The sequence below is a fragment of the Mauremys mutica genome, chromosome 2 (assembly GCF_020497125.1).
Source record: "Mauremys mutica isolate MM-2020 ecotype Southern chromosome 2, ASM2049712v1, whole genome shotgun sequence".
Classification (NCBI taxonomy): Eukaryota; Metazoa; Chordata; order Testudines; family Geoemydidae; genus Mauremys; species Mauremys mutica.
In genome coordinates, this window is record NC_059073.1 from 71,716,869 (window position 1) to 71,730,135 (window position 13,267).

The 13,267-nt window shown below is 43.9% G+C and overlaps 1 protein-coding gene across 1 annotated transcript in view; it reads right to left on the reverse strand.

The window, feature by feature from the left end:
* RGS20 (regulator of G protein signaling 20) overlaps positions 1–13,267 on the reverse strand; it is a 50,816-nt gene that overhangs the window by 14,338 nt on the left and 23,211 nt on the right. The window contains exon 2 of the mRNA XM_045004647.1: positions 7,480–7,628. Coding sequence (XP_044860582.1) covers positions 7,480–7,628 — 149 coding nt within the window. The remainder of the gene's footprint in view (positions 1–7,479; positions 7,629–13,267) is intronic.

Sequence of the window (13,267 nt, forward strand, 5' to 3'; positions counted from 1 at the left end):
ACACGTTCTCCGTGTCTAGACGAGTGGCTCATTCGAAGAACCCCCGGGCCCAAAGTACCAGTCATGTGGGCATCGACACGAACCTTTTCCTGTGTCTAGGCCTGATGATCAATAGTAAAATCCACTCTGATTCCCATATAGGGAAGGGAATTCATTGGGGCCGTCCTGGACTTCAGACTCGCCAGAGCCTGCTTTCCTCAGCCTTGGTTTCAGGCGAGGGTAACAATTGTACAAGGTCTACGGACCTTCCCGCCAACTTGGGCTCGCTCTTGCCTCGGTTTCCTGAGTCACATGGCTGTCTACACGTTTGCAACTAAACATACCAGGCTTTGCCTCTGTTCACTTCAATCGTGGCTCACCTGGGGGTGCCACCCGGGCAGAGATGGCATACTCGTGGCCGTCTCGTTTCCACCGAGCAGCCTAGGCTCCCTCGACCGGGAGTCGGCGTCCTCCCCGGTGTATCCGGGGATGCTGTTTCACTCACCCCTCGGGGTCCCTCGTGACAGACAGCCCATCTCTCGGCTGGGTGCGCACCTGGTGTAGTTTCGCACTCACGGCCTTCGGTCAGCGCAAGAGCTGGCCTTACACATCAATGTCCGAGAGCTGAGAGCAGTCTGCCTTGTGTACCAGGCGATTCAGCTGGCGGATCGTCTCAGCAGATCCTTCCTGTCTCACAAGTGGTGGTTTCCTCCCGTCTTTATCTATTCCGTTTTCCAGAAGTGGGTCTTCCCCCGCATAGCCCTCCTCGCTTTCGCAAGATCGGAAAGAGGGAGAGAAATTCTCCTCGTTCCAAGGCCTCTCCCCAGGCTCGGTCTTGGAGGTTTTTCCTGAGGCCATGGATCAGCCATCTGCCGTACGCTGTCCACTGTCCCCGCTGGTTCACAAGGTCCTGCTCAAACTCCACAGGGACAGAGCGCCCCTGATCGGGTTCGCTCCAGTGTAACCTGGGCAGCACTGGCACACCATGTTGCTACACCTCTCGGTAGCAACCCTCTTGGCACAGACCCCATGACGCGGAATCACGACAACCTTCACCACCCGGTCTTGTAATCCCTGCACCTCACAGCAGGACTCCTGCGTGGCTAAACCGATCCGAGTTACATTGTTCGGCCTCGGTTCTACGGGATTCTCCGGGGTGGTAGAAAATTCGTCCATTCGATTAAAGTATCTGGCCGAGTGGAAGCGTTTCTCATGCTGCTCCGAAACGCGCAATGTTTCTCCTGCCGAGATCCCACTCCATTCCATCTGGTTCCTCAGGGCTTGGAGCGTTTATGCACCCCCCCCCCCCCCAGTGGGGCCCCGCCATAAACCTGGCTCTTCAATCTGGTTCTACCCAGTTTTATGACTGCCCTATTCGAGCCAATGTCAACATGCTCATTGATATAACTGTCCTGCAAGGCAGTTTCCTGTAGTCTTTCCTGCGGCCACACGAGTCTCCGAGCTTCAGACTCTCACAATAGGCCCAAGGTATACTGTGTTCCTCAAGGACAAGGGCAGTTATTACCACGTCCGACCTGCCTCCCCAAGGAGGTGTCGGCCTTTTATATCCACCAGGATATCTTCCTTCCGGTCTTGTTTCCGAAGCCACTCTCTGTGCAAGGAGAGCAACGGTTGCCCTCCTTCGACATCTGCAGGGCGTCCGCAATCTATATCTAGCGGACAGACCCCTCTCGTAACGCCCCCACAACCTTCATCGTACCGGCATACCGGACGAAGGGCATACCTGTCTCCTCCTAGAGGATTTCATCTTCAATGACGTTGTGCATCTGCACCTCTTCTGTTTCGGCCCATGTGCCATAGAGCCACCTTGCTGCACATTCCGCCAGGGCTCACGCTTCTCAGCTGCCTTCCTGGCTCACATTCCCTTTCGGGGGATGTGTTGTACACCTACCTGGTCCTCGGTCCACACCTTTGCCTCATTGGTCCGGGAGTCCAGAGCTGTTGCAGCCTCTGGCTTAGCGGTTGCGTTCTGCAACATCTAACTCCGACCCCACTGCCTATGTAAGGCTTGGGAATCACCTAACTGGAATGCATAGGAGCAATCACTCGAAGAAGAAAAGACGGTTACTCACCGTAGTTACTGTTGTTCTTCGAGATGTGTTGCTCCTATCCATTCCAGACCCGTCCTCCTTCCCCACTGTCGGAGTAGCCGGCAAGAAGGAGCTGAGGAGCGGACGGGCCGGCTGGGGTATATATCCTGCGCTATAGCGGCGCCACTCCAGGGGGCGCCCAGCCGGCCCACCAGAGTTGCTAGGGTAAAAATCTTCCGAAGAGCCGTGCACGCGCGGCGCGCACACCTAACTGGAATGGATAGGAGCAACACATCTCGAAGAACAACAGTTACTACGGTGAGTAACCGTCTTTTCTCATACCTGTATGACTGGTTACTGAGGGACAGGTCCAGAGAGAAAGTTCTTTCTCACTTCAACATTACACTGCACTTCCTCAGCCAGCTGGGCAGGGTCGGCTCTACCATTTTTGCCACCCCAAGCAAAAAAAAAAAAAGCTGCTTGGACTGTGCCGCCCCAAGAATGGACAGAGTGCCGCCCCAGGCACATGCTTCCTCTGCTGGTGCCTGGAGCCGGCCCTGTGTCTGGGTGTCATTCTAAACACTGGGAAGTCAAATATGGTTCCCACTCAGAAAATAGAGTTTACTAGGGCCCTAGTATACTCTACGAGTTTGAGAATATTTCTGCCAACTGGCCATTTTCAGGTAATTCACCATCTTTACCTCGGTCTCCAGCCTCAGCTGGAACTATTTACCATCTGACTCTTTACCCCTATCTTTCTCACTGGTCCTGGACTCCTTGCAGTGGTGGATGTGTTCAGAGGAGGTTTGCCAGGGTGTCTAGTCCTTACTAACCAGGTCTCTTGTCACTGATGCTTCTCTGATAGGTTGGGGGGCACATGTGGGGTTGCTGAAAGTTGAAGGTTCGTGGTCAGCAGGTGTGCTCACAGCACATGAACATGCTGGAGCATTCAGGGAAGATCAGTCTTCTCCATTGCCATGGTAGCAAGATTCTTAAAAGGGCTTCTTCATCCTCCGGTCTGACAGCCGGTTCCTCTGTGGGACCTTAACACAGTCCTAGCAGCTTTAATGGGACCTCCATTTGAGCCTCTGGCATTGTGTCCCTTTCTGTTGTTGTGGAAAGCAGAGTAATAACATCTGCAAGAAGAGTGTGAGAGTTGCAGGCTCTGATGGCAGAGCCTCCTTATACTCAGTTGTCTGAAGACAAAGTGACTTTATGATCACACTAAAAAATGTTGTTTAAAGTGGTCTCAGTTTCATTTCAACCAGGCAGTATATTTGCCTGTTATTTCCTAAGCCATTAGAAATTCGTCTCATTAGATGTCAAGCGATGCCTAGCCTTCTATCTGGATAGGACTACGCTGTTTCGGGCTTTGCCTTGCCTGTTTGTACATATGCAAATCATATGAAAAAGCAAGCAGTCTCTTCACAGACTCTCTAAATGGATAAGATCCTGTACCACAACTGCATATGAAACAACTTCAGCTATGCCTCCTCAATAGGTACAAGCTCATTCTAAGAGAGCACAAGCTACGTCAGTAGTGTTCCTGAGTGACATCTCAATATTGGACATATACAGGGCTGTCATATGGTTGTCCATACATACATTTATGAACCATTATGTCATCACCGCATCTTCCAGGGTGGATGCAGGTTTTGGTAGGGAGGTCTTGCAAGCCTTGTTTAGGTAGACTGAGCCCAACCTCCCAGGGTTCTGCCTGTGAGTCAGTGAAATACACAGCTGCATCTACTCAAAGAAGAAATAGCTACCTACTGTAACTATGGTTCTTCAAGATGTGGTGCAGATGTGTATTCCATGACCCACCCTCTGCATGCCCTCTGCATCAGAGTCTAGTCTCTGGGCATTTGAAGCTAAGAAGCTGGGGCGTGGGTCAGGGCTGTGCCACTTCATATAGCTAAGGGAGGGGCTATGGCCATGAGGCACAAGCATCGCTCCTCTATGGGTACTGCTAGGCAATATTATCTGGACATGCACACACCTAAGTGGAATACACATCTATATCACATCTCAAAGAATCACAGTTGCAGTAAGTAACCAGTTAATATACAGGTTGGCCACTTTATTTTTGGACCCAGAAGTTTGCCTACTTTTATCTGAATGTGAGGTAAAGAAGCTTCAAGGACAAAGTCTTCAGTCTTGCAAATCTGAACAGCAAGAGAGATTTTATTCTGTCCACAAATAGTGGATCTTAAAAGTGAATGGGTGGAGTGGGGTCGTGGCCACATGCAGTTCCATTGATTTGGTACAGTGTTGCAGATTCACTCAGGAAAAACTATTATCATCACTAACAGTACAGTAAGATACCACTATATTGTGACAAATGACTTATCAAGGAGGATGGCTATTTTAGTTTGTGATCAGACGGACCGACACGCTACTAAAATATGAATTCCTGGAATAAATAAGGGGATGGCAGCCTCATATTTAGTCAAGAAAGCAAAAGCCTGTAGTAAGAGATAAAACTAAATATAGGTAGTGCTGTCTTCTGCCTGCTAGGAGCTGAATGCCCTCAACTCCTACTGGGAGTTCTCCATCTTGCAGGAACTGTCCTTGTACAAGTTAACTTTTAACCTGTTCTTCTGACATCTTCCAGGAACCAAATGTCCCAAAGCTCTGTAGTGATCCTCTCTATATAGTTATTCTATTTTAGTGGGCCTGGACCTTAAATGCAAAACTGGATATTCTGTCAGGTCACAGCCAATGAGATTTCTCATAGTAAATAAGAACCTCATTGACTGATAGATTTGAACCCACCTTACACTCTTTCATTGCACCTTTCTGTCCTCTCTATTCTAGAGGAATAATTTTAATTTGGCAGTTTATAGCAACTCAGAAAGCCATGGGTGAAAGTAGCCCAATGTTATAACTACCTGCAGTTGGTTATTACTGTTGTTTAGCATTACTATGTAATACCTTTTAATGGGCAAAGCATCTAAAGATCTGGTGGCTTAAAAAGCTTTCTGCAGTTGCCAGAATCTCATTCTTTACAATACTACTAAACATGGCCATAATCATTCTCATAGAAAGAGACCCTGCACTAATTCACATCTATCTCTACTCCTTATGAACAATTTCCTTTTTTGTTTCTTGATGTTAAAGCACAAAATCAGGAGTCAGGAGATCTGGGTTCTAAATTCCTACATCTATCCTAACTTGCTTTGTGTGACACTGACCATGTCACTCAATGTCTCTGTGTCTCAGTTTCTCTGTCGTAAAATTGGGATAATAATACTTCCATGTCTGAGCCATGTTTTTCTACATTTGAGCGAGAATGGATTTTTAATGTAAGGAAGCAAAATTAGGAACTTAACATTGCAGACTAAGTTCATTTAAATTTGCCTTACTAGGCCAAAATTTATAGATCTAGTCTGACTCCAGTATAACACAGGCCATAGAACCCAGCCAGTAATTTCTGTATCAAGACCATAACATCTGTTGGAGCTAGAGCATCTCTTAGGGTGTACACATACCCTATGGCTAGGGCCCTACCAAATTCACGGCCATGAAAAATGTGTCATGGACCATGAAATCTGGTCTCCTCCTGTGAAATCTGTTTTTTTTGTGTGCTTTTATCCTATACCATACAGATTTAATGGGGGAAATCAGCATTTCTCAAATTGGGGGTCCTGACCCAAATGGGAGTTGCAAGGGGGGTGGGATGGTTATTTTAGGAGGGTCCCAGTATTACCATTCTTCTGCGCTGCCTTCAGAGCAGGCAGCTGGAGAGCAGCGGCTGTTGGCCAGGTGCCCAGCTCTGCAGGCAACGCCCCGCCAGCAGTAGCACACAAGTAAGGTTGGCAATACCATACCAGGCCACCCTTACTTCTGTGCTGCTGCCTTCAGAACTGGGCGGCTGGAGAGTGGCGGTTGCTGACTGAGGGTCCAGCTCTGCGGGCGGCAGCATAGAAATAAGGGTGGCAATACCATGCTGTGCCATCCTTACTTCTGCGCTGCTGCTGGTGGCAGTTCTGCATTCAGAGCTGGGATCCCAGCCAGCAGCTGCCGCTCTCCAGCTGCCCAGCTCTGAAGGCAGGGCCACCAGCAGCAGCAGTGCAGAAGTGAGGGTAGCAGTACTGCAACACCCCCTACAATAATCTTGTGGATCCCCCTCATCCCCCCCCCACAACTCCTTTTTGGATCAGGACCTCTACAACTACAACACCATGATATTTCAGATTTAAATAGGTGAAATCATGACACTTATGATTTTTAAAAACCTATGACCATGAATTTGGTAGGGCCCTACCTATGGTGCTGCAGCTGTGCCACTGTAATGCTGCAGTGTAGGCACTTCCTACATCGATGGAAGAGGTTTTTCCATCAATATAGTTAATCCACCTTTCCAAGAGGTGGTAGCTAGGTCAACAGAAACATTCTTCCATCAACCTTAGCAATCTTCTTGCTTCACCAGTGATGCTAACCTAAATGTTCCATTTTCCTTACAACCATCTCCAAGCCTTTTCAGTATAGCTCCTCATGCATAGAGGCCAGTATTTTCAGACTTGGATGCCTGAAGTTGATCCATAGACTTACCAGGAACTGCAGGTGCTTATTACCTCTGAAAAATCAATGTCCTCTATGTTTTGTTCCAGTCCAAATCCCTCCTAAAGACTCACTTTTTTTACAGTGCCCAGAAGACATGACTTAGCAATAATATTTTTTAAATGCTAGTCATTCCCTCTTCTGTGTCTCCCAGTGTGTCTTGTCTTCTCTGTCTTATTTAGGGCTTGTCTGCACTTGCCGGGGGATCAATGAGCGGTGATTGATGCATCAGTAGTTGATTTAGCGGGTCTAGTGAAGACCCGCTAAATCTAACACAGATCACTCTCCCATCAACTCCTGTACTCCTCCGTATCGAGAAGAATAAGGGGAGTTGACGGGAGAGCATCTCCCATTGATATTGCGTAGTGTGGACCCTGCAGTAAGTAGACCTAAGCTACATCGATTTGAGTTACTCTATTCATGTAACTCAAATTGTGCAGCTTAGATTGACTTTTCCCGTTAGTGTAGACAAGGGCCAGGCCTTAGAATGTAAGCTTTTTTGGTGCTGGGACTGGACTGTTCTGTCTTGTACAACATCAAGCACATGAGTGGTGCTTTAGTAACAAGGAAATTGTTACCATGATGTGCGTGCAGCGTAGAGCAGTGCTAAGAAAATAACTGCATATCTTTTTATTTAAAGTGCCATCTTAGGCCCTCCTGTCACACACACCCAGCTGATGCTGGTATATAGAACTCTTTTTACATTCTTAATTATTTCAATGGAAAACCCACAAGAATTGGAGCTGAAAACTGTATCCAGAATTGCAACATAGCCATATTTTTCCTGTTGTTCTAAACTTGTATTATTACCCCAAGTGCTATGTTGTCCTGATCACTGGCCATCACTCACCCCTGTAGGTTTCAGTTGAGACACCAAAAGACATACCATGAGCAGCTGCAACAACAGCACCAACAAAAGCAGCAGGCATTGGAAGCTCGATTCCCAATGCCATGCTGTGCCTGTGTGGAACTTGGTGTCTCCTGGGCCACAGACATCTGCCGTTTGCGCATTTCCATCCGCTCTGATCCCATGGGCTGCGAAAACCAAAATAAGGGGAAAAAATTAACCTCTGCACAAAAGACTCACTAGGTATCATTTAAGGCCAGATTTTCAAAAGAACTCGGAATCTGATGGTTCCCGCTGTTCTCCTTGGAAGCTGCTGGGAAAATCCACCGCTTTGTTGAGGTTCTGTGACAAGGTGTAAAGGCACTTCAGAATGTAAGGGGTTAATAGGTTCCTTCCTATAACATGACTGATTTGGGTGGAAAGTGGAAGTGGGTTCAAAGAAGGTTATCATGGGGGTCGCTTATGTTCTCTCTTCTCTCAGCTAGCTGTAGCTGGAAAGCTCCCAGTGGTTATTTTCCAGTAGTGTTGCTAATTTGTTGTGCTTTTGAGTTTTGTTTTTGGAAATAATGCCACCTCTAAGGAAAAAAGGGTGAAATGACCTATAGTTTGGACTTTGATTCTTCCTCCTTTCTTTCCCAGCTGGTGAGTCTCTGCACTGGCTTAGAGGTGTGTAAATGGGAGATGAATGTTTTTAAGAATTTGGGCTCCATTGTCAGTGTTGAAAAATTTAGAAAATCTGTTCCTTAGGCCACCGTAAAGGGGAAAGGCTAGGATCTGACTGACTATCATGGGTCTGACTCTGTGTTCCTTTAACATAGCTTTTCTTTCAAGCAAGATTCAGAGTCTTCGTGGTTTGGGAAGGAAATTACTTTCCTGCTGAGGAGATACAGACATGGGCCAGGCAACATTAAGATTTAAGCAGTCTATTCCCATAACCATAGACCACATGTGATAGTTCATAGTGGGGACAGCATGGGATGCCTCTAAATTGTTCTAGGAAAACTGCTTGGTTCCCTAAGCCTGCAAACATGTCTGTACATGTGCAATTTTAAACATGTGACTAATCCGTCTGGAGTCACTGCAATTTCTCATGTAAGCATGTAACTTTCTGTGAGCCCTTTCTGTGAGCTTGAACTTATGGTTGGCAGAATTTGGTGTGTGTGTGTGTTCCCTGTGAATGACTTGCTGCCTATTGACCTATACCCTATATGTTGACTTCATTACATTGATAAAATATCAAATCCTAAAGGGACAAGTGCACCTTACTTCATTATGATTTTAGATGAATTTTGGATACTTAGCTATTTCTCCTCCTGTGAAAAGTGATACTTTTGGGTATTGTTCATTGTAGGTTGCTAAACCTCCCTGCGTCCATCAAAATTGCAGAGGAGTTTAAATACCATTAACAATGGCAGATTTTGGGGAGTTGATCATTGTGATTCAATAACTGGTATGAGACGTTATCTGATGAGCTGGAGAGCATCATGTTAAAATCATCTCTCTCTGTGTTCAGATATATTTATGCAGGACTATGGTGGCAAGAAAGGTGCTCAATCCATATGCAGCAGGCATTGCTATAAAATCATGTATGTAAAAGAGTGCAGGTTATTCCAACTCAATGCAGCATTAATTCATGATCAATGCTTTTTTGATGTTCCTTTTACTGATGGCATTATATAGGTTAGTATTATTTTTGTTTTGTTTTGGCTAGAACCATCTCCTTGTCAAAGGGAAAATGTGTATGTCATGCACAGCAGCAGAGGCACCTATTTTGTAGGATAACATCAGACCAGCATAGCTAAGATATTTTTTTCACATCTTAGCTCATATATAATAGGGAGAAAACACACAGAATGATGCCCCATTATGGATCTGCTCCCTTTGACAACCAGTCCCTAAATGACCAAAAATCTAAAACATAAGCAAGAATGGTTTCAGAGTAGCTTCCCAAAATACCAGCTTGATAATTTTAAAGTATGAAAGAATAAATATGAAAAGGAAAATACATCTGTACATTCTTATTTCTTTATTGCTTAGATTTCAAGTTCATTACAGTAGAAGGAAATACTGAATATTTTCAGCTTTCTTCTCAGTACCTATTTTAGAAAAACAAAGCATGTTTGTGCTTACAATAAAAAGTAATTATAAACAAAACATTACAGGAGACAATAGTATATCTGACGTATTCCCAGCTCCTGGTAGGGAGTAAACATTTTCTTATTATCAATTAGAAAAGTTTAATTTATAATTGGAATCAAATGAGTGCTATTTATCCAGCTTTATTTAGTAGATGTTTTATGCGGCTTCTGTGCACATAAATACCTCTAACCCATTTTACAACTGAATTGATATATGATCTGATTAGGAGAGCTAGTCTTCTGTTTTGTTTTTTGTGTTTGGAGGGGGAAGGGCATAGGAGAAAGAGGTGAATAAGTCAATGTACCTATTCACCCACCCCAAATATCTCCTATTTCAAAGAATCCTTAATTGGATCTATTATATTTAAAAAATTATAATTTTAGATTTTTACTATTTTAGATTTATTATCCTTTCAGATTAATTTCTTTTGCAAGATATTCTCTGGTATACTTCAGTGTGAGGGAGGAGCATGTAAGCATCTCTGTAGCAAATGCCTCCTCGCACCTCCCCCGAATAGTGTTTGTTTATAATGTAGCTTGTGAAGTGCTCACTCTAACAAAGGATATTTGGAAGCTGTAGAGCTTTATGAATGTAAAGCCAATATTCATCCTATGTGATTTATATCCCAGTTTATAGTTTATGAAGGGTTGAGGAGGAAAAAGGAGGAGGAAAAAATAAAGGTACAATTTGGCATCTCATTTAAGCTCTACGCTTCATTAGCAGATGTACACACTGAAACGTTAGCTTCCCCTTTAAATATGAAGTAATTTTCTTGCTCAAGTTAAATGATTTTTGTAAATATTTCCAAATGACAACATGCCTTTTTAAGATGGCACAAAAGTGTTTAAAAAGTATGTGGAGACCAAAAGTAGAAGAATGTAGTTATTGGTTTAAAGATGACTAGTACAAAGCAGTTACTTTGTTTTAAGGAAAGTCCAATGAATAGTGCACCTGCAGCTCTTTTGGGAATCAACAGCAGTTGTGTGCATGCAAATGACAAGATGATTGGGTCTCTTAATATTTTTAACACCACTTTGGTTTTAGAAATGAACTGAACTGTAATAAAGCAGGTGGCATTAAACATCACTTCATTCTCGCTTACTTTGGTCACTAAAGCATTCTAAATACAAAAGATCTCTTAAATCAAAGCTGTCTTTCATAGTCACATTTCTGAGCAGATCCTCACTGTAAAACAAAATGCCAACCTCTCCATTATCACAATATTATTATTAGTCTGTGTTATAGTAGTGCTTAAAGGCTTAAACTGAGATTGGGCCCTATTATGCTCAGGGCTATACAAATGCAGTAAAAGACCGTCCCTGCCCCCCAAAGAGCTTACAATCTACAGTCCGTGAGAGAGGATGAAGGGGAAACCGAGGCAGAGAGAGATGATGTGACTTGTCCAAAGACACACAGCAAGGAAATGGGAGAGCTAGGAATAGACTCCAGGAAGGAAATCCTGGCTCCATTAGTCAATGGAAGTTTTATGATTGATTTCAATGGAGCCAGGATTTCACTTTATTTTCTGGACCATGCTGATTCTGACTACTATCACAGTGACAATCTGACCCTTTTCAGATAGAGCAATAGTTTGATTCCAAGCCACATCAACCTCAGAATGCCTGGATCAGGTCTGTGGCCATTTGCTGTATTGTTTTCAGAGAAAAGTTGATTTTATATAGGGTCTCAGCTATCATGGTGATAGGGCCAAGATAGATATATCAGTTGTTCCACTATGTACTGTATGTAGGAATCTACAAAAGAGAGTCAAACTTTATATTCTATGTGTAAATGTCAATGTTAGCAATGGGCCAGAGACACAATCTTACATATGGACACCTTACGTTTTGAAGAACTTTGACTCTGAATCTGAATGCAGAAGCTCAAACCTATCTTTAATCTGATTTAGTAGCATTTTACATCCAGTTTGCACTGGAGTAAATGACCACACAAAGTGCAAGGCATAGGAGAAGCAGGTCCTTCATTTCTTCTTCAAACTCCTCTGCTCTGCTGATTCAAAAGAGCAAGTATCTCACTTTAGGGAGGGGAAAAAATGTGTGCCCCACTATACTCCTCCTTCAAAGCTCAATCAGCCATATAAAATGTATAAGTCTTTCAGGTCAAACAAATGCTATTATAAGAACATAAGAATGGCCATACTGGGTCAGACCAAAGGTCCATCTAGCCCAGTATCTGTCTACCGACAGTGGCCAATGCCAGGTGCCCCAGAGGGAGTGAACCTAACAGGCAATGATCAAGTGATCTCTCTCCTGCCATCCATCTCCATCCTCTGATGAACAGAGGCTAGGGACACCATTCTTACCCATCCTAGCTAATAGCCATTTATGGACTTAGCCACCATGAATTTATCCAGTCCCCTTTTAAACATTGTTATAGTCCTAGCCTTCACAGCCTCCTCAGGTAAGGAGTTCCACAAGTTGACTGTGCGCTGCGTGAAGAAGAACTTCCTTTTATTTGTTTTAAACCTGCTGCCTATTAATTTCATTTGGTGACTCCTAGTTCTTGTATTATGGGAATAAGTAAATAACTTTTCCTTATCCACTTTCTCAACATCACTCATGATTTTATAGACCTCTATCATATCCCCCCTTAGTCTTCTCTTTTCCAAGCTGAAGAGTCCTAGCCTCTTTAATCTTTCCTCGTATGGGACCCTCTCTAAACCCCTAATCATTTTAGTTGCTCTTTTCTGAACCTTTTCTAGTGCTAGAATATCTTTTTTGAGGTGAGGAGACCACATCTGTACACAGTATTCGAGATGTGGGCGTACCATGGATTTATATAAGGGCAATAATATATTCTCAGTCTTATTTTCTATCCCCTTTTTAATGATTCCTAACATCCTGTTTGCTTTTTTGACCACCTCTGCACACTGCGTGGACATCTTCAGAGAACTATCCACAATGACTCCAAGATCTTTTTCCTGACTCGTTGTAGCTAAATTAGCCCCCATCATGTTGTATGTATAGTTGGTTATTTTTTCCAATGTGCATTACTTTACATTTATTCACATTAAATTTCATTTGCCATTTTGTTGCCCAATCACTTAGTTTTGTGAGATCTTTTTGAAGTTCTTCACAATCTGCTTTGGTCTTAACTATCTGTTAGCTCCTCAGCTGACTCTGGTGGAGCTGTTCTGACTTACACCAACTGAGAATCTGACTCACTAGTGCTAAAGGATCACTAATGTGATTACTGAGAGATGTGGTATCTATTACTGAGAGGGCAGATTTAGTGAATGACCTTATTTACAAGCAGTTATCACTTTTTGAAAGAGTTATACTTTGGGTTGAAATTCATGCCAAAAGTGCAGAGCTGGAATGTTGTTTTAAAATTCCCTTTGTTCTTTTTTAGTCTATTCAAGGGGTGGGTAGCTCTCTTGTGCTCCTACTGTTCAAAAATGCTTATATAATGCCAACATCATGTTTTCTGTGACCTTAGTCATCACTGAGCATAGCAGTCTCTGACATATTTGAAGTTCTTTTGACAAATAAGATAACAAGGAGGCAATTCTCAGTTCCAGCCTGGCTTTTTGGCAGGATAAAACATAAATGGGGTAAAATAGTCCCTGGTGATGTAATGTAGAGCTGGTAGACTGCTTCCCCCTCCCTCATCCTCAGCAAAGCCAGGGGAGAGGGTGTATAGCAAGAGTACACTGCATTCCACTTAT